This window comes from Corylus avellana, chromosome ca5 (assembly GCF_901000735.1).
Source record: "Corylus avellana chromosome ca5, CavTom2PMs-1.0".
In the NCBI taxonomy this organism is placed as follows: domain Eukaryota; kingdom Viridiplantae; phylum Streptophyta; class Magnoliopsida; order Fagales; family Betulaceae; genus Corylus; species Corylus avellana.
In genome coordinates this window covers 35158162-35176761 of record NC_081545.1, presented here as the reverse complement: position 1 = coordinate 35176761, position 18600 = coordinate 35158162, and the positions used below count along the sequence as shown (strand labels likewise).

Sequence of the window (18600 nt, the reverse complement as noted above, 5' to 3'; positions counted from 1 at the left end):
CCTTTCAACCCTAATGTGCTAATTTCGTATTAAATTTGTGATAGGTCTATAAGTCATGTCAAAACTTGCCATCCATACTCAAAACACAAAAAACTTTTTTCCAATTTTATGTTACATCAAAACATTTTTTTCAAACAAAAACACATTAATAAACATAGGGATTGATTATTGTAACAAAAAAAAAAAAAAAAAAAACCCAAAAACACATTATTTATAGTTGATTAGTGTAATTTCTTTTTCTTTCACTTTCATCAGGATTGAGCTCGCGGACATCCGACCAGTGGGGCTTAAAGCTTTGATCTATGACCCTCATGTTGATGGAGTTGCTCTTCTTTTCTTGTCTCCTTTGTAATTGTAAATTTCTCCATAGTGTCATACATCATTATGAAGTGTCCAAGGTTTACTTCATGTTGTTGGTCCTCATATCCCTTTTATTATTTTCTTTTAAATTGACAAAGCAAAATTCGGGCAGCCAAAGGAGACCAAAAAAAAAAAAAAAAAAGCTAGATGGCCATGAGTGCCTGCTGAGATTATTCTCCTGTTAATCATTCTTGGATATAATATTGAAGCCTGCAGATTTATTGAGCTTTGTGTTGGGGAACTTTTTGAAACTTTTATATTAATTAGGACCAAGATAATTGGAAGTAGGTCGTGCTAAACACTGAAAACGAAGGGGAATCTCTGCACTAGTCTTGTTTATTTACGTGCATGCACCTGTAGATATACATTGAGAATTTAATTAAGTATCTAAGCTAATGGCATTACGGGAAGGCATTTGTCTCCTAATTCCAATCCCTTATATACTAAACAAGCTAAGTTCATGATTGACAGATTCATGAGTAGTCTAGTCGAATCTACAACATTATTTAAAGTCTTTTTGCTAATTGGATGGGAAGAGGTTTTTCTAACTCAATCTATTAAACTGATATCTGTCTTTGGTGCATGTGATTATCACAATATATGCATTCTAAGGGAGGGAAGATGTCAAACAACATGCCTTGCAGTTGCGGCGGCCTGATTAGGGAGACATTAATAAACAATCCAAATCATGCATGAGTAGAAGCTTAATTGCTTCATAAGCAGGAGCTCAAACAACATGGACTTAGCCTGATTAAATTAGGGAGACAACATCAAATGTTGAAATAGAGACCTCGATAACCAGATCTACCTCCCTTTCATGCCTTGCAGCGGCCTCACCCCCCTTCACCGCCCAAGGCTTTCTGAGAAATCACTTCCCTATTTTGGCCAGTGGAAAACTATTTAAAAAGAAAAAAGGAAGAACAAAAAAAAAGCAAAAAAAAAGAAAGAAGAGAGAACAGACTTAAAGAAGAAGCCAAATTTCATCAGACCTGGACTTCCAATTAGAGAATGGTTCAAGGAAAAAGCCAATATATATATATATATATATATATATATATATATATAGTTATAAACAAGGTAAGTTCCCTTGTATTGTCCCATCATATTGTATGGCTACTTGGCTACTTGGCTCCATAGCAAGTGACAAAATCACACACCAGCCACATCAACTTAGTGATTAGCGTTAATTAAATAACTTTTTGAAGCATGATGCATGCGTCATCTCACTTCTCACAGTATCATCATCATTGCTTAGCAATATTAAACTTGGAAAGAAAGATAATAATAGATACTCCGAGGTCATGTTCAATAAGGGAAACTAAGGTTATGTTATGCTCATTGTTTTCTCCACAAGCTGTCTTCTTTGGAGAGTGCATCTGGCCTCATGATTTTACAAGCTAAACACGCGTTTCGAAGCAAAATTGCCAAAGCTAACCCATTTCAAAGTAAGTTTGAAAAAAAAATTGGTTTGAAAATGTAAAGAAAATCTCCATTTTTAAACTACAGGCAAGGGTGTGCATTTTTAAAAATGCACGATCTTAAAGGCCGAACCTTGATTTTACCTAAAGCTTAACTACGTTTTTAAAAATCATGTTTTCGTTAACTGCAGTTTGACATTGCTATTTTTTCAAACCGTACATTTTAAAACCGTCAAACCAAACGAACACTTAGTCATGTAATAGCTTATATGCTAGGTGAATAGAGAGAGAGAGTGTGTGTGTGTGTGTCATTGGTGGTATCCTCCAGCATCTTGATAAAAATGGGATTATCCCTCGAGGTATTAGTAACTCCATTTCTGTTAAGAACAAAAAGTAAAGCTTTCTGTGATTGTATAAAGTACATCTGGAATCTTGGTGTTCATATGGAAAAACTTGACCTACTAAGAGGGCTTTTTCTTCTGCACACTTTTTGAGATGCGCTTCAGCTCCACTGTTCCCCCTTTCATTCCCCTGCAAAGTCAAATAACCAAACAATGTGAAGCCATTCGTAAAGCTGCCATAAATGGGGCAACAAGGAAGTTAGAGAGTAGATACCTCCGGTGCATATAGATGAAGATATAGAAAAGTGCCAACAGCATCAGTGTCAAAATGGAAGCAGAAAGGAAGAATATACTCCTAGTCTTCTGCACGTATGACACAATATGGACAGAATCAAAGAAGAGAATAATCAACAAAACTTCCTCGAAAGATAAATTTAAGGGTAGGTTGAATACATTTAGGTTTCTAAAACGCTAAAGATATGTAAGATTCCAAAAGCAGCTATAAGCATGCAGGACGCTTGCTGCTGTTCGAATGTAGGGGGTGTGTACCACAGAGAGCTCCGAGAGCTCCCATCAGGGAGATAAATTAATCTGATTGACTTCAATTATCTGATTTAGATGTTTTATTTTCAGAGATAATATCTAATATTTAACTAATTATGAAAAGAAAGCCTATAGAGGCAGAGGTATGTAGACAAAACAAAGGTTTTCCTTTTCCCTCAACATTATGTCAACCTTTTTTTTTATATTTTTTATTAGATTTTAAGGAGATTAATTAAAAATGTATAGCTATATGTTTTGGTTACTTGTTTGAATGCTTGTAGTGTATATCTGAGCATACATAAAAGAAACGAGGTAAGTGCGATGGTCAACTTTACCCTGTGCCCTCTAGAGAAGGGTTTCCGACCTCCAGTGCAAGTGTGGGCATCACAGAATTGGCGCAAGAAGAATTCTGTCACAACTCGATGACATCAGAAAGTGATATCATTGTCTGATAAAAATATATAAAATGTCACAAATTTGCAATTATGACAAATGAAAATAAAAAGTTACCATGAAGACGGCCTGCTGAAGGACCCCCATTCACTGGAAAACAAGTATCGGCAAGGCTCTGCACAAATCATTAAAATATGAATACAAAGAATGCTAGAATCAACATGTGGAACATCACTCATACGTAGGCCACCTCACACAGATGTTGATTCTTTGCAGCTGCAGCAGGATTGCACTTGGTTTTGCGAGGCGCGGAGTCCATAACAAGGTCACAATGCAATGCGCCACATATATCTGCCAAGCACCTGCTGTGACTCTGGATTCAGCACAAGTATCCCATGATTCAACTATCAATACACCATATAAGGTAAAACAATGAAAAGACCATGCTTGCCAAAGTTCAGAGGAATTTGATTATCAAGCACAATTAGAAGAAATGCAGTCTAAATAAGTGTTTAGTTATTAAGATATTAAAAATGAGATGACAATGATTTTAGAAGTAAAATTTGAGTTTACAAACATGACAAGAATCAAGATTGCTGTCATCAGGTTCACTATAAATTCTTACAACTATTGAGGTCAATATTAGGAATCTTGAGCCTTTTAATCTAATTTTTCAGATTCAAGCATATGTAAGACACAAAATAACTAAATGGGGCATTGCTTCCTTGTATGATTTGTCATTTACAATTCAACTACACTAAATGTTCCAAAACAAAAATAGGTTGATCACCATCAATGCTAGGAAAAATAGAATCACATACCACATTCAGCAAATCGTAGTGCCTATTGTCAAAATGCTGATCAAGGTGTTTCTCTTCATAAAACCTTTTTCTACAGTATCCACATTGCCATTCATTTACACCTACATGGCTCTTGTGCTGTTCCTGATCTCTGTACAGATCATTATCTGGGTGAAGCCTACACCTTCTTGAAATTTGGTATCTCTCTTTCTCCACAAAGGGCATTAGATACTGCATCAAACATCAAGGGATAATGTTCTTTGTACTATACTAAATTAAGTATCCCAGGTGCTAGTTTTTAGACATTCTAAACACCAGAATCTTCTAATACCTCCTCAATTATCTTCCACGCTGCCTTACTCCTTTCTCGTGAACAATGTACCTCATGAGCATCCCCTTGCTCTAGCTTAAGAGTTCTGAAGGCCAACCTTAAATATTAGTATGAAATATTGACAAAATGCGAACACAACAAACTAATATTTGCGACCAAAAGACAACCCAATTCTATGGAGCTTGGTCCTTTTATAAAATTATGGCAGTTTTCAGGTTTCACTCACAATTTAAGTCCCCTTTAATACGAGAATAGGTAACAGCTAGACATGGAAACTAAAAATAGCTATAATAAAAAAAAAATTCAAAAAAACCAACATTCCAAACCATTTACCTCGCAGTTTCAGATTCTTTATAACCCTGTGACAAACAATAATGGAAGGGATTAGCAATATCATGGTATAAGAAACACCCCATTTTAACCAAGAAAAGCAAAATGTGGTTCCAAAATATTGCAGAACAGGTTTAAGAAAGAAGAGAAAACAATGTTTTGCAAAAAAAAAAAAAAAAAAACATGCATCTGAAAGCACAAGTTCTAACCTAAGGAAACATTAAAAAGGGGTCATTGGAGAAATACCCAGTTCACTCCAAATTCAATATCAACCCAATTCATAAGTAAATATAAAATCACAAGAGCCATTTCACTTAAAAGTAGAAAATTATAAACTTTATTAATATACATGGAAGGTTCATGATTTCTTTCATTGTAATGGCACATATCTTAATGAGTTCTACTTCTATTTCTATCTATTCCCGAATAGCAATCCAAGCCCACAAAGTAAGCAACTTTATTTCATCTCTCCAAATCCAAAACAGTTTTCAATACAAACCCATTACGTTTTGGAAGTTTTCTTGGATTATGGAAGACAAATATGAGATATGGGTTGATTTTTGTTCGAAGACAGCAATAGATTTTAAGTAACCAAGGCCTACTCGCAGCATACGTAGAAGATTAACATGGGTTTTGCATATAATATGTATAAATGCGAGATCAAATTAGGTACCTGAATCGTCTGCAGAGAAAGCGAGAAGCAAAGAAAGCAAAAGGCGACCCATTCGGACCGCTTCCCCATCTCCATTCTCTCTCTGAGACATACCATTTTCCGAATTGCCGTTGATCTTCTATATGCAGTGCCACGCCGCCCTGCCCGCTTTAACGAATGGACATTTGCCACATGGATCTTCAGTTTCTTTGACTTGCCAGGTTGACTTTTCTTGACGTGGTTAAAAACCATGCAGGACTAGCCCATCAAATCATATTAGATTTACTTGTGAGGAGCCCAAGCTTGCCCATTTAACTTGGGCCTATTTAACTTTGGGCTAGACTGGCCCAAGTTGTCTTGTAAAAGATTAAGACGTGACTCGGAAAATAAGGGGTTTTTTTTTAACCTTCCTTCATATGAGGAGAAATCTCATATTTATAACTAGGGGAAAATACATTTTACCCCCCTGAAGTTTCAGGGGTTTTTCAATTTGAACCCCAAAGTTTAAAAATTGGCAATGTACCCCCCTGAAGTTTCAAAAAGTTTCAATTTGAACCTTCCGTTAATATTTTCCGTCTAAATGAATGGAAGTGGTCCCACGTGCGCCTCACGTGACATATTAAGCCGTTTTCTTCCAATTTTGCCCTCAATCTAGATATCAAAATTATGATATTACCCTCAAAGGCTTTTCTTCTGCACTTACGTACTGCACGACAATAAGAAGAGAGTTTCGTTCCCAAGTAAAAAATTTCTCTCTTGCACTCTCTCTAACACACAATGAAAAAAATTTCTCAGGCCAGCCGCTAGGTTCTGGTTGTGAGAGGAAATGCTTCCAAATGCTTAATTAGATAACTAAAATGCCTCCATGAGATGCCAGCCATTGCTTGGCCCCGTACGCTTGAGAAGAAATCCCTTCCATGCCCATTGCAAGCCCAGAAATGACAGAGTAGCTCCAAATCAACGTAAATCAATGTAAGGCTCGTTTACGTTAAACAGAGTTTGAACATTCTCCTCCTTCAGACGGAAGCCATAAGTCAACTCCCGAAGTGACGAATATCCATCTTGTGTTGTTGCCAGGCATCCACTCTGAATCTTCTTGTCAGAGACATCTGCAGTTTGATTTCCATTTGTTCCCCTCCTCGCATTACTCTTGTTAGATAAATCTGCAGTTGGATTTCCATTTAGGTGAAAGCCAATGTATCGTTTTTCTTTCGCAAGCTGAATTACAGCGTACCGAATTAACGGGTGCATCTTGTAAAGTTCTAATCTTGGTCTGCGCTTTTTGGAAATGCGCTCGATGATGCCTTTGTCGATAAATTCTTGGAACAAATTGTTCTCCTTCTCCTCGCCAGTCTTGGAGGATAAGAACCCCTCGCTAACCCACCAATGGACCAATGCTTTCTTCTTGATGATCCGGTTCTGGGGGATAAAGTTTCCAGTCCAAGCACATGGTCCAAGAAGATCACATTCATACCAACAACAACATTATTTACCTGAAAACTAATAATCTTTCTGAGGCATGTAAATAATGACACCCTATAGTTCCTAGCACATGATCCATTGATGACAAAGAATCACTCTGCTTTTGGTTGCAGAAACAGGGTAGAACAGAGGAGTGTGGATTTCATTTCATACTCTGTGATTGCACTTCTTTTTCTTCAACAAGTTAGAGGGTAAAGAATTTGGAGCTAATTAATTATTATTGTTGATAATTGGTGCATTTGACTTGCCGTGATTGGTTTCAAGGCATACCACGTTAACAAAACCAATTAAGAAAACTAGAAACATGCATGCATGCTCCATCGCCCCACGGCTGACTGACATGCATGTGAAAGTGTCATTCTCTAAGCTTTGCTATATATATGCCAATGCCTCTTTCTGTTTCTCATACCTTCTCATTTTTTCGAGCTAATTAGAGAAAGAGAAAGAGCCGTACGTTGGCATATCATGGCCAACTAGGGATATTTGCATGGTTACTCCACCTTAGAAAATGACTATGTTCCCTTAACCATTATCTTCATCTTTCGTACGACGTTCCTTTCCATCTTTCTTCTCAAATTCAAGTCAAAATTCCATAGAAACAGTGAGCAAAGGCCACTCCCACCAGGCCCAAACAAGCCAACATTCCAGTGGATACATGGCCTTATGAAAGATCAATGGAAGAAGATGAGAAAGGTGGTGGCTTCCAATATAATCAACTCCAAAACACTTCACTGGCTACTTAATAAATGGACGGAAGAAGCCGACAATCTTGTTCGGTTCGTTTGTAACCAGTTCACTTCACTTTGGAGCTTACTCAATCATATTTATGCATTTGCTGTGTCGGATTACATCCCATGCTTAAGAGCGCTAGACTTAGATGGTCATGAGAAGATAGTGAGTGAGGCTATGAGAATTGTTAGCAGCTATGAAGAACCGATCATCGATGAGAGAGGCGAGCAATGGAGTGATGGGAAGAAGAAGGAGGCTGAGGACTTGCTTGACACTTTCATTTTGGCAAAGAATTCCAACGGGGAACTAGCTCTATCAGTAGAGGAGATCAAAGCTCAAATCATGGCAATTTTGCATTTTCTCCTCTCTCATTCTTTTTCGAGAACCAAACAGAAAGCCAGCAACAAACCAGAAACGGGACGACAAGAAAAGTTGGGTATTTTAATAACAGCCATAGTAACCTCAACCCGTATAACTGCCAGAACCCAACGGCTGGCCTGAGAAATGTTTTTCAGTGTGTGTTAGAAAGAGTGGAAGAGAAAGTTTTTTTACTTTGGGAAGAAGAGAAGGTGCAGTACGTGAGTTTAGAAGAAAAGCCTTTGAGGGTAATCTCATAATTTTGAAATCTAGATTGAGGGCAAAATTGGAAGAAAACGGCTTAATATGTCACGTGAGGCGCAAGTGGGACCACTTCCATCCGTTTAGACGGAAAATATTAACGGAGGGTTCAAATTGAAACTTTTTGAAACTTCAGGGGGGTATATTGCCAATTTTCAAACTTTGGGGTTCAAATTGAAAAACCCTTGAAACTTCGGGGAGGTAAAATGCATTTTCCCCTTATAACTAATTACAAGAAATCTCATCATTTGTTAGGACCAATTAGTCAAGGAATTTACATCTGGATTAATAACCTTCATTTGTAAGTTAAAACAACAATATAGGCATCCTCTTAATTTGAGTTATTTTATTGTTAGGATTTTATTTTGTTGTATTTAACGTGTTGTTACGTCATTTAAAATTTTCAAATTACTGAGCAACATATTTACCACACGGTATTATGTACATAATAAATGCAACAAAATAAAATTTTAACCATGAAATGATTCATCTCCATTTCAAGTAAAATTTAGAGAATTATATTTCATATAAGATTTGTTATAACTTATGAAGCATTTGTGATTTTTTTTTTTTAAATAATTACTTTTGAATAAAGATCTCCTACAATTTATCATCTCGAATTATATGCAATTTTGACAACTCAATTGTTTGAGATTCCCATCCATGTTTATAATCAATACTTACAATAAAAAATGAATGTATAATATTTATCTTTCAAATTAATATTGAAAGCCACATTAGCATTAGAAAGATAAAAAGATGGTCCTTAACATTACTCTATAGGATGTGATGGAGTATTTATTATAAATGAATGAGCATTAACTTTGATAAATAAGTCTACCCCGATTATAAAGGTGTCAATTAATGTTAACTTAGACATGATGAACATGGAATAAATATCACAAACCAATCTTGAACTAGTGTTAACTATAAGAAAATTATATTTTAGGAATGACCTTAGATTAGACTGTGACAACTTTGTTAGAGCATTCCCAATGGAGGAGCCAAATTTTTATGCAAAATAGCTAATCGAAACTCACTTTATCTAGTTTAGCTAATGAATTTTTAAACAGCTATATTTTTATCTATATAATTTAAATATCTTTTTTATTAAAAATTGTGAAAGAATATTATCATAATCCCTTGAAAAGTAAAAAAAGTTTTGGGAAAAAATAGAAAACGGGTGAGAGAAACAATAAAAAATAAAATGACTAAATTAAAAAGTGCTACTACATGTAATTTTTTTTTTTTTGCTAATCCAATTAAGTAGCTATTTTGCCTTTTTTTTTTTTTTTTTTGTTGCTAATTCAATATAAAAAGTTTTTTATAAATTTAATTAGTTATTTTAGATAAAAATACTATTTAGCTCATCGACTGAGAATGCTATTAGTTGGACCATCAACATGGGAAGTAATGAAGAGAAAGGTCAACACGACGCTGTTTCGTCCAACCAAATATTTAAGGACGACCTGCGAAGCAGTGTCGTTTTTCCCGTTGATTTCCAACTTCGTTGTCCTTCATTGTCCAATTCCGTTGATGAAGCTGGACAAACCCGCTTCCTGCCTCCTGTCATGTGAGCCAGCCAGGGTAGTTCATTTCGTCAACTTTAATTATGATTTGTTTATTAGATTAAATGACAATAACAATTGAAAAAAAAAAAAAAAAAAAATTTAAGTCGTCGGGTTTTGGTCATTATTACAGTTTAGAGATATCAAGAAAGCTCCAATTTTGATCCCAGCGAAAATCGCCATGAAATTTAGATCTTTCAGACGATACCCATTTGAAATCCGAGCCTGAACTTGGAGCTGCAATGGGAAAGTCGTTGGCTTTGGTCTTGGTGGTGGTGGTGGTGGTTCGGTTGATGGGGCATGGGTGGGGCGTGGAAACGGGTCGGGAGGCTCCGTGGAGGATCCACACGCTGTTCTCGGTGGAGTGCCAGAACTACTTCGACTGGCAGACGGTGGGACTTATGCAGAGCTTCAGGAAGGCCGGGCAACCCGGGCCCATAACCCGACTGCTCAGCTGTACGGAGGATGAGAAGAAGAACTACAGAGGGATGGGTTTGGCTCCCACTCTTGAGGTCCCTTCCATGAGCAGACACCCCAAGACTGGTGACTGGTAATAATCTCTGTTTTTTCACTTTTTCCTCTTAATTGGTATTGAATTCTGGGAATTCTTGATTAGTTTTTTTTTTTTTTGAAGTAAAGCTTAAGCTGAGAGGAATTCTGGATTAGTTTTTGTTGCTAATAAATGGGTTTGGTCTAAGAATGTCATAAATCAAAAAATGAAGTTAAAGCTATCATTTTGTTGCAAGTTTTGCTAGTCTCTTATATGCATCATGTTTCCTTTGCTTTGGAAATGGCTAAAAGGATGGAACAGAAAATATTGATTTGATATGTTTAGAGGTGTGCAATGAAGATGGAGGTGAAAGTTGGATAGTTTGTTGGTTTTTTGTGCCAAGGGAAGCAAAATGTCCCAGGGTTGAGCAAAGTAGGAGAAGAAGGGAAGTGGGATTATACTGGTCCGTGGTGTCATTGTGATTGCTGGCAACGAGGATGAGCTGCAAATGCTGAGGTAATTATGGAGCAAGATAACTCAAGGAACAAGGAACAAATAATGTTACTCAATAAGAAAGATTTAGAAGGTTATAGGTGAGGTAGAGAACAGCGATTTACAAAATATGAGTTTAGAACCCGCAACTATATCTTGTATGGAAAAGCATATCAAAGCCAATGAAGTGTAAGCCTGGCTAGCACTTCATTGAGTAATGTAGGGAAGTTGATGTAAGGTTGCATCAGAAGTCCTCTGTGTTATTTATAAAAAGGTGGAGGTGGTATATTGCTGGTGTCAGCAGTGGCTTGGTGTTGGTTATTGAGGAATGTTCTTTAGGCACTATGTTTTTTATCTTGTAGGTAGCCCTGATAAAGTCTTTTAGTTCTCCTGAATATAGTCTTTTTCAACATCATAGATGCTTAGGTTCTCACATTACAGTTTTTGTGAATAGTTGCTGTGTCAACTTATAAGCTTTTCTGGAGTTTCTTTGGTGTCTGTACTTATCACAATTATCTTTCCAGATAATTCATTTTATTTACCAAAAAAAGGGGTATTTCCTTACAAAATCTCAGCATACGGGCATTAGCTACTTTGTTTCCTGTGCTTGCCTTCTAATCCTTCTGCCTAATGTTTCTTAATGCAATCCATTTGGTTGCACTCTGATATTATTCTCAAATTTTGTAACAATGGTTCTCTCCCTTAACCTCTTACATTGTATTATCATGTTGGTGCTTGCTTGTTCGTATAAAAAAGTTTTTATACCTTACGGCTATAGGGGAACCCATTCCCTAAAGCGGGGGGAAAAGAAAGTAAAAGTCTTTTATTTGGTTTTGCAGGTATCCTGCGATTAACAAACCTGCTGGAGTTGTGCACTGGCTTAAACATAGTAAAGATGCAGAGAATGTTGATTGGGTTGTGATTCTGGACGCAGACATGATCATCCGAGGCCCAATAATACCTTGGGAACTTGGTGCTGAGAAAGGCAGACCTGTTGCAGCCTATTATGGGTAATCTAATATCTTTTCTTTTTGTATAGGTGATACTCTGTCAAAGCAAGGATTTCTCCCATGACAAATTTTTGAACCATCAGTAATTTGAAGTTCGTTATTGATTTAGAGAGCTACGTACCTACTACAACCTGGGCAGACCATAGGGAGCATTTTCAGGCGTTTCCTTGCAAAAAATTTTCATTATAATTTCTGTACTCTGCATTCTTAAGATGTTGCAGGAAGGAGAGTGCTTATTTCCTTGTGATTAGTTTATTTATTGCAAGTGTCAGATGAACATTGCCCAATCAAAGATCAAAACCTGAGAGCTTCTATGTCCTAGCTTATGCATCATTCTCTTGAACCATGCTTTGGAGGATTTCAAGAACCAGAATATTATGTTGTGTCAAATTTCTATGTTATTTTGGCCCCTTCTGCAAACTGTTGCTTTTCAACATGTATTCATGTAATGAAATTCTCCTTTAGGTACCTGATTGGATGTGATAATCTACTAGCTAAGTTGCACACAAAACACCCAGAGCTCTGTGACAAAGTTGGTGGGCTTCTAGCCATGCATATAGATGATCTTCGAGCATTGGCTCCTATGTGGCTTTCAAAAACAGAAGAAGTACGAGAAGATAGAGCTCACTGGGCCACCAATTTAACTGGTGACATCTATGGGAAAGGGTGGATCAGTGAGATGTATGGATACTCTTTTGGTGCAGCAGAAGTAAGTTGGTTTGAATTCCTTCCTTAAAGTTTCTGTCCTTTTCTAAGCTAGATTTGAACTGAGACTTATCTCAACTCCAATCTACCCATCTACAACTTGAGTTGCACTGCTTGACGTTTTAACTTGTAACTGTTTTAATTATCTTGGGGATTTTTCAGGTTGGACTTCGGCACAAGATCAATGATAATTTGATGATCTACCCAGGCTATATCCCACGAGAAGGAGTTGAACCTATTCTTCTTCACTATGGCTTGCCATTTAGTGTTGGAAATTGGTCTTTTAGTAAACTAGATCACCATGAGGATGATATAGTTTATGACTGTGACCGGCTCTTTCCTGAACCTCCATATCCTCGAGAGGTATATTAACCAATAAAAAAAAAAATTATGCATTATAGTAGAGGAAACTATTTTAATTAAGTAGAAGCCCACCGGTCTTTCTATGGTGTATTTTTGTGCCATGATCAAAGTAAAGCGTGAACCTTTTAGGTTCAGATTTAGGCCCAGGAAACTATTTTTATGGTGTATTTTTGTGCATGATTTTTCTATGATCAAAGTAAAGCTTGAATCTTTTAGGATCAGATTTAGGTCCTAATCAGATGAAGTACTAAGTAGAACGTCCATGTTGGCTTAACTATATACTAGCTGTCATTTTTATGGCAATCATTTGAGCTGTGGAGAAGTCTAAATACTAAAATTTCGTTTATAGTATGATGCAGTTATCTACATATATGGAATATTGCATTAAAAATTTTGACTTTTTATTGTGCATTAAGATTCTTTCTTTGTGCAGATACAGCAGATGGAATCTGATCCAAATAAAAGGCGGGGCCTATTTATAAGTATAGAATGTATTAACACTTTGAATGAGGGTCTTTTATTACAACATAAAGCAAATGGATGCTCTAAATCAAGTTGGTCGAAATACTTGAGCTTTTTAAAGAGTAAAAAGTTTGCTGAACTAACTCAGCCAAAGTTTCCGACTCCTGCTACTTTACAAACTGAGCAAGAGTCAGTAAAGGCTCAGCAGAAGGTCATTGATGACCCTGGGAGGCAATATCCGAAAATTCACACCATTTTTTCCACAGAATGTACCCCGTACTTTGATTGGCAGACTGTAGGACTTGTCCACAGCTTCCACCTGAGTGGCCAGCCTGGAAATATCACACGACTTCTCAGCTGCACTGATGAAGACTTGAGGCAGTATACTGGCCATGATCTAGCTCCCACCCATAATGTTCCTTCCATGAGTCGACACCCATTAACAGGGGATTGGTAATTTCTATTTTCTTCATATATTTTTGTCATTTTGGCAATAAATATTATTATTACTTGTCAAAAAAAAAGTTGTCTTTAAACTTTTGATAGATTTCTGATAGGCCATGATATTAACTTCAGCATTGACATCCAGCCATTTGTCTCATGTAATGCATGTCCAATTTTCATCTCTACCAGTATCCTAAGCAACAATATTCTGTAAAGCTCAAACCTCTTGAACTTTAGCAAATGTCTTTCTAATTGTTTTACTTTTCACATTTCCATATACTCCTTGACAAGATGTACCATAGTTTAAATTGACTGCTCCATTTATGTTCAGATAACTACTGAGCGATTCTAATTAAATTAAAGATCTTGATAAATTATTTTGTGGGTTTTTACTTTAAAAATTCTTCAAAAATATCTGTTTAACATCTACGATTGAATTATTTAGAATTCATCTTTGTGACATTTTCAGTGGGGGACCTACTTAAATCATCTGGATAAATATGCATCCATGTCACAACATAACAAGAATTCAAAAACAAAAGTGAAATTCTTTCAAATATTTTTGTGAAGCTGAAAAGTTAATGCTAATCCCTCTCCCCAGCCCCTACTAAAAAACAAGCAGAACAAAGAGAAAATGTGTAGAGAAGTAGATGCAATGACATGGATTGTAGAGGAGGATACAAATCTTGCTTTTGTTTGTTCCATGCCAGGTATCCAGCAATCAATAAACCAGCTGCAGTCCTTCACTGGCTCAATCATGCAAATATTGATGCCGAGTTCATTGTAATTCTTGATGCTGATATGATCTTGAGAGGCCCAATTACTCCGTGGGAGTTCAACGCAGAACGTGGGCGGCCAGTTTCAACCCCCTACGAGTAAGATACAGTAATTTATGTCTCCCTAACGAATTTGTGTGTGGTCTGTAGGCACTCAGTGTAATTTGGCATTGCTCTCTCTCTCTCTCTCTCTCTCTCTCTCTGTAACGTTTTTGTGCATGTACATGCATTTGTTTTTGTGTGCATGTTTTATGATTGCATCCATAGTTGCATTCGATGCATATAACTGTTGTCTTTTGCTCTATCCATGCCAGCTACCTTATTGGCTGTGACAATGAGCTCGCAAAACTCCATACTCGCCATCCTGAGGCATGCAACAAGGTTGGAGGTGTAATCATCATGCATATAGATGATCTCCGGAATTTTGCTATGCTATGGCTGCATAAAACAGAGGAGGTCCGTGCTGACAAAGCTCATTATGCTACAAATATCACAGGAGATATATATGAATCTGGGTGGATTAGTGAGATGTATGGTTATTCATTCGGTGCAGCAGAGGTACTTTTTGTTTCTCGTGAAGCAATTTATAATCTACGTTATTGTTTCATACACTTTACATTGCTGTTCATAGAATGTGGCAAAATGGTCTATGTGCTTGAAGGAGTTTTAGTTTTCTATGAATGACTATTCTGACAAGTGTCCCTCATCCCTCTCTCTTCTTCCTTTTCTATGCAGTTGCAATTAAGGCATGTCATTAACAGGGAGATACTGATATACCCAGGATATGTTCCTGAAACTGGTGTCAGATATCGAGTTTTCCACTATGGATTGGAGTTCCGTGTTGGGAATTGGAGCTTTGACAAGGCAAATTATAGAAATGTCGATATGATTAATAGATGCTGGGCAAAGATTCCAGACCCACCCGATCCTTCGACACTCGATAGGACCGATGAGAACTTGCTACAACGTGACCTGCTTAGCATAGAATGTGCAAAGACGCTGAACGAGGCACTACGTCTTCATCATGAGAGAAGGAACTGCACTGATCCCAGTACCCTATCCACCTCAAACTTGAACACAGCAAAGGAAGTTGCAATGTCAAGGAAGTTTGGTAGCTTTGATGAAAGTCATGATCATGCTTTAAGAAGCAACCACTTGCCAAAGAATAATTCTCATGGATTGCCGAAACCTGCCATGATAGACGGGATGTTTAGTTCTTTCAGGTTCTGGGTTGTTGCTCTATGGGTATTTGCTGGCTTGGGTTTCTTTGCAGCCATGTTTGTGGTGTTTTCTGGTAGTAAAAGAAAAGGGACAAGAGCTAAAACTCACAGAAACAAGAGAAGAGCTTCACATTCAGGATACTTTGATACAAAGACGTGACAGGCAAATTTTGCAGTGCTGACACATCCTTATATCATTATTTTCTTATTTCTCAAAATGACATCAGTAGAAAGAAAAACTGCATTAGAACATTGAAGACCAAGTGTGTGATGGGAAATACTGCAATGGAGCGCATACTATGTTGAATCAGCTAGACCAATCCATTCTAGCATTCAGCTTCATGCTTACTATTTCAAGACTTCTCAACTTTTTTACAGAAGTCAATACTTAAAGATGGACATGAGAAATAGGACATCATGTGTGTAGGCAGATCTGCATGAGAAATAGGAATTGTAAACTTGCTTACTGCGTGGTTAATGTGGACGTGGTATGTTTTCTCGTATGCATGTTCTTTATTATTCCCTTAATGCAATGTTTTTTATGAACAGTAGGGATACTCATGCACCAAAAAGTTTCTTTTAAGGTTAAATACTAAGAACCCTTCTAGAGTTTAAACACTTTATTTTTTCTCCCTTAGGTTTTGATTTGTATCACAGGAAGTATCTGTGATTTTGATAAAGACCAAATTAGTTCTTCCATCCATTGACCGTTAGTTAACTTAACGAAAGTTCACGTCATTGACACATAGACTAATTAAAATTTGACACTTAACATAAATAGTCACATCATCATCGATGATGTGGCCACCTAATGATTAACTATTTATTTGTTAACCATTTCTTTTCCTTTTTATCGAAAATAGTTGAATTATTTTTTTTCAAATTAATAAATAAGTTTCATCTAACGTGTCTCTAATTCTCATATGTCTGCTTCTCATAAATATCCTACTGCACACAATCACATGCAGTGATGCAACCTATTACTCAACGGATAATACATGTACGTAACAACTTATTTAAATGTGCCATTGTCTCCTTCATCTACATATGCCCTTCTCAATTCTCACCTTTCCCACAAAATTCACGCCCAAACAAGCCCTTTAATTGTTGCAAAGGTTTTCTTCTCTTCACCACCGATTTGGAAGAAGGTATAAAGAAAAAAAAAAAGCTCCATGGAAAGGCACCACGGGGTGGTGGCGACGCTGTTGTCTCCGCTGCAGAGTCGACCATCATTTTTTGCTCTTTGTTCTTATGGCTACATCATTTTCTATATGGATGGGCTCGATGATGATGGAAAAGAGTGGGCGCATTTGAAGTGGTATACACTTGAAATTGGTCCGGACAAGGTCCCACCCAAATCCACTCATTCTTTTTTGGAAAGGAAATTTTTTTTTTCCTTAGTAGCAGCTCTAGCTTAGGTATTTACTTATGCATGTGATGAGCAGACAACACTTGATCGACTGAGTACTTTCTGGTTTCCAAATCTCTGTAAACAAAAGGTCTCTATCCTTCATTATCATTCAGTTTTCATTTTCCTTCTGTAAACGTTGATTTATGGAACATATATATACAGGGATATTTTTCTTTTTCAAAGAAAGATGTTCTTATGGAAACCATAAGGCTCCGATTTTTTGACCTTAAATTTTTCTTGATGTAAAATATTTTCATAAAAAACGTTTTCATTTCTTGGAAAACGAACAGTTTTTTCATTTCTTGGAAAACAAAATATATAATTTTTTTTTTTTTTTAAAAAAAAAAACAAAGGAAAAAGGTTAACAGATAACACTGCACGCCTTAATTCATGTTACACATCACGGCTATTGCAAATATGGTATCTAGATTTCTAATTTAAGAAAGTCGCCTTCAGTATTATGCCTTATATGGCTTGGTTGTAAAAGAAAAAAGGTTAAAGATGAAGATTAAATGTTGAGTAGAAAAAATAATAGATTTTTTTTAAAAAAGGTTAAACAATAACATTTGAAGATCAACCCAGGTTGAAAATTCATCTTGTAAAAATTAGGTTAACTTACTCAACTAAGCTTTAATTCCAATCAAAATGGTAAATTGGGCCAAGACGCCGAGATCTATTGGAAATCGGGTGCAATAGGAAGATCCAATATTGTTTGACATTGTTATTTCTAGTGATAATTATGTTATAGATCTCTTGATTATGTGAAAAATACATTTTTTTTAATAGCATTAACAAAGTCGGAGGAAATTTTACTAGAAGAATACTTACATGTTAAGGGATATATGACAATTTTTCAAACTAAGTTGAAGGATGGTCTTTCAATCCAATTGGAAGGAAATTTTTATCCTAACAAATGCATGTCCTTTATTCATAAATGATTGGTTAGGATTGCAACTGATTTTCAAATGATTGGTCAAATTTACCACAAACAAAGTTTTCCTTTAAATTAGGGAATGGAGAATTTCTCAAATTCAGTCTGTTAAATTGACATATATTTTTAGAGCATGTTACGTCTTTAAAGAAAGACATTAGTTTAATAAATTGAATTTGAAAATTTTACCTTAAAATAGAACATCATCCATTTGCCCAGAAGTGAGGCACATACAGCTTTTATAATGTTCAACATTCATTTATGTACTAATCATGTCTTGTAATTTTTCCTTTTCAAATGTCCAGAGCCGGGTTAGTTTTGAGGCCAATCACTTCTTTTCTTTTTTTTGTTTGGATAAGATTTCGGGACAACCTAGGACCTGTCCACAATCCACAAGATTTGCTTTGTTAGTTGTCATGGTAATGTTGCAACTACTGGTTGTTCAACATGTTACATCTCTACCCTATGCAATCTTCACTGCCACCCACCCTCAAGCCCTCTCTCTCTCATTATTAAGACCAGCCATGCCTCTATTTGCTTCAACCATAAAAAAAATGGTATTAACTATTAAGTGCTGCTAAACATATAATAAATTAATGCAATAATTCATTGACGATTATTATGCCAGTCACAAAATAATTAAATTTATTTATTTAATTTTTTTAGCATTAAAATACTATTAAGTGAGAAAGCTTTAAAGAACTCTCAAAATGTACTTTTGATAAATAAAG

The 18600-nt window shown here is 36.3% G+C and overlaps 3 protein-coding genes across 5 annotated transcripts; 2 read left to right on the top strand and 1 right to left on the bottom strand.

The window, feature by feature from the left end:
• Positions 1-2110: 2110 nt before the first annotated feature.
• On the bottom strand, positions 2111-5293 carry LOC132182722 (uncharacterized). Its single transcript, XM_059596044.1, has 9 exons — positions 5190-5293; positions 4520-4545; positions 4187-4271; positions 3877-4086; positions 3306-3428; positions 3173-3230; positions 2998-3071; positions 2394-2482; positions 2111-2309 (listed from the first exon to the last, which is right to left on the bottom strand). Exons 1-9 carry the CDS (start codon positions 5283-5285, stop codon positions 2240-2242), a joined length of 831 nt encoding a protein of 276 aa, XP_059452027.1. The 5' UTR covers positions 5286-5293; the 3' UTR covers positions 2111-2239.
• A 2041-nt stretch (positions 5294-7334) lies between these two features.
• LOC132182234 (phenylalanine N-monooxygenase-like) lies at positions 7335-7880 on the top strand. Its single transcript, XM_059595423.1, has one exon. It carries the CDS (start codon positions 7335-7337, stop codon positions 7878-7880), a length of 546 nt encoding a protein of 181 aa, XP_059451406.1.
• Positions 7881-9450: 1570 nt separating this feature from the next.
• LOC132182350 (peptidyl serine alpha-galactosyltransferase) lies at positions 9451-16055 on the top strand. Of its 3 annotated transcripts, none has more exons than XM_059595576.1 (9): positions 9451-9570; positions 9699-10115; positions 11387-11557; positions 12023-12266; positions 12425-12625; positions 13059-13540; positions 14242-14406; positions 14622-14865; positions 15043-16055. In XM_059595576.1, exons 2-9 carry the CDS (start codon positions 9808-9810, stop codon positions 15685-15687), a joined length of 2460 nt encoding a protein of 819 aa, XP_059451559.1. In that variant the 5' UTR covers positions 9451-9570; positions 9699-9807; the 3' UTR covers positions 15688-16055. The 3 variants fall into 3 exon arrangements, with proteins under 3 accessions (XP_059451559.1, XP_059451556.1, XP_059451557.1); XM_059595573.1 differs by having other exon boundaries at positions 9451-9584; XM_059595574.1 differs by having other exon boundaries at positions 9451-10115.
• The last annotated feature ends 2545 nt before the right edge of the window (positions 16056-18600 follow it).

What these genes read in the sequence shown, in the direction of transcription:
- LOC132182722 (XM_059596044.1), bottom strand. Translation starts at nt 5,285, where the DNA reads ATGGTATGTCTCAGAGAGAGAATGGAGATGGGGAAGCGGTCCGAATGG. An exon ending in TTTCTCTGCAGACGATTCAG is followed by an intron (nt 4,546 to 5,189) that starts GTACCTAATTTG and finishes TGTTTGTCACAG; the next exon opens with GGTTATAAAGAATCTGAAAC. An exon ending in CGTGGAAGATAATTGAGGAG is followed by an intron (nt 4,087 to 4,186) that starts GTATTAGAAGAT and finishes TGTTTGATGCAG; the next exon opens with TATCTAATGCCCTTTGTGGA.
- LOC132182234 (XM_059595423.1), top strand. Translation starts at nt 7,335, where the DNA reads ATGAGAAAGGTGGTGGCTTCCAATATAATCAACTCCAAAACACTTCAC.
- LOC132182350 (XM_059595576.1), top strand. Translation starts at nt 9,808, where the DNA reads ATGGGAAAGTCGTTGGCTTTGGTCTTGGTGGTGGTGGTGGTGGTTCGG. An exon ending in CCTGTTGCAGCCTATTATGG is followed by an intron (nt 11,558 to 12,022) that starts GTAATCTAATAT and finishes ATTCTCCTTTAG; the next exon opens with GTACCTGATTGGATGTGATA. An exon ending in CCAGTTTCAACCCCCTACGA is followed by an intron (nt 14,407 to 14,621) that starts GTAAGATACAGT and finishes TATCCATGCCAG; the next exon opens with CTACCTTATTGGCTGTGACA.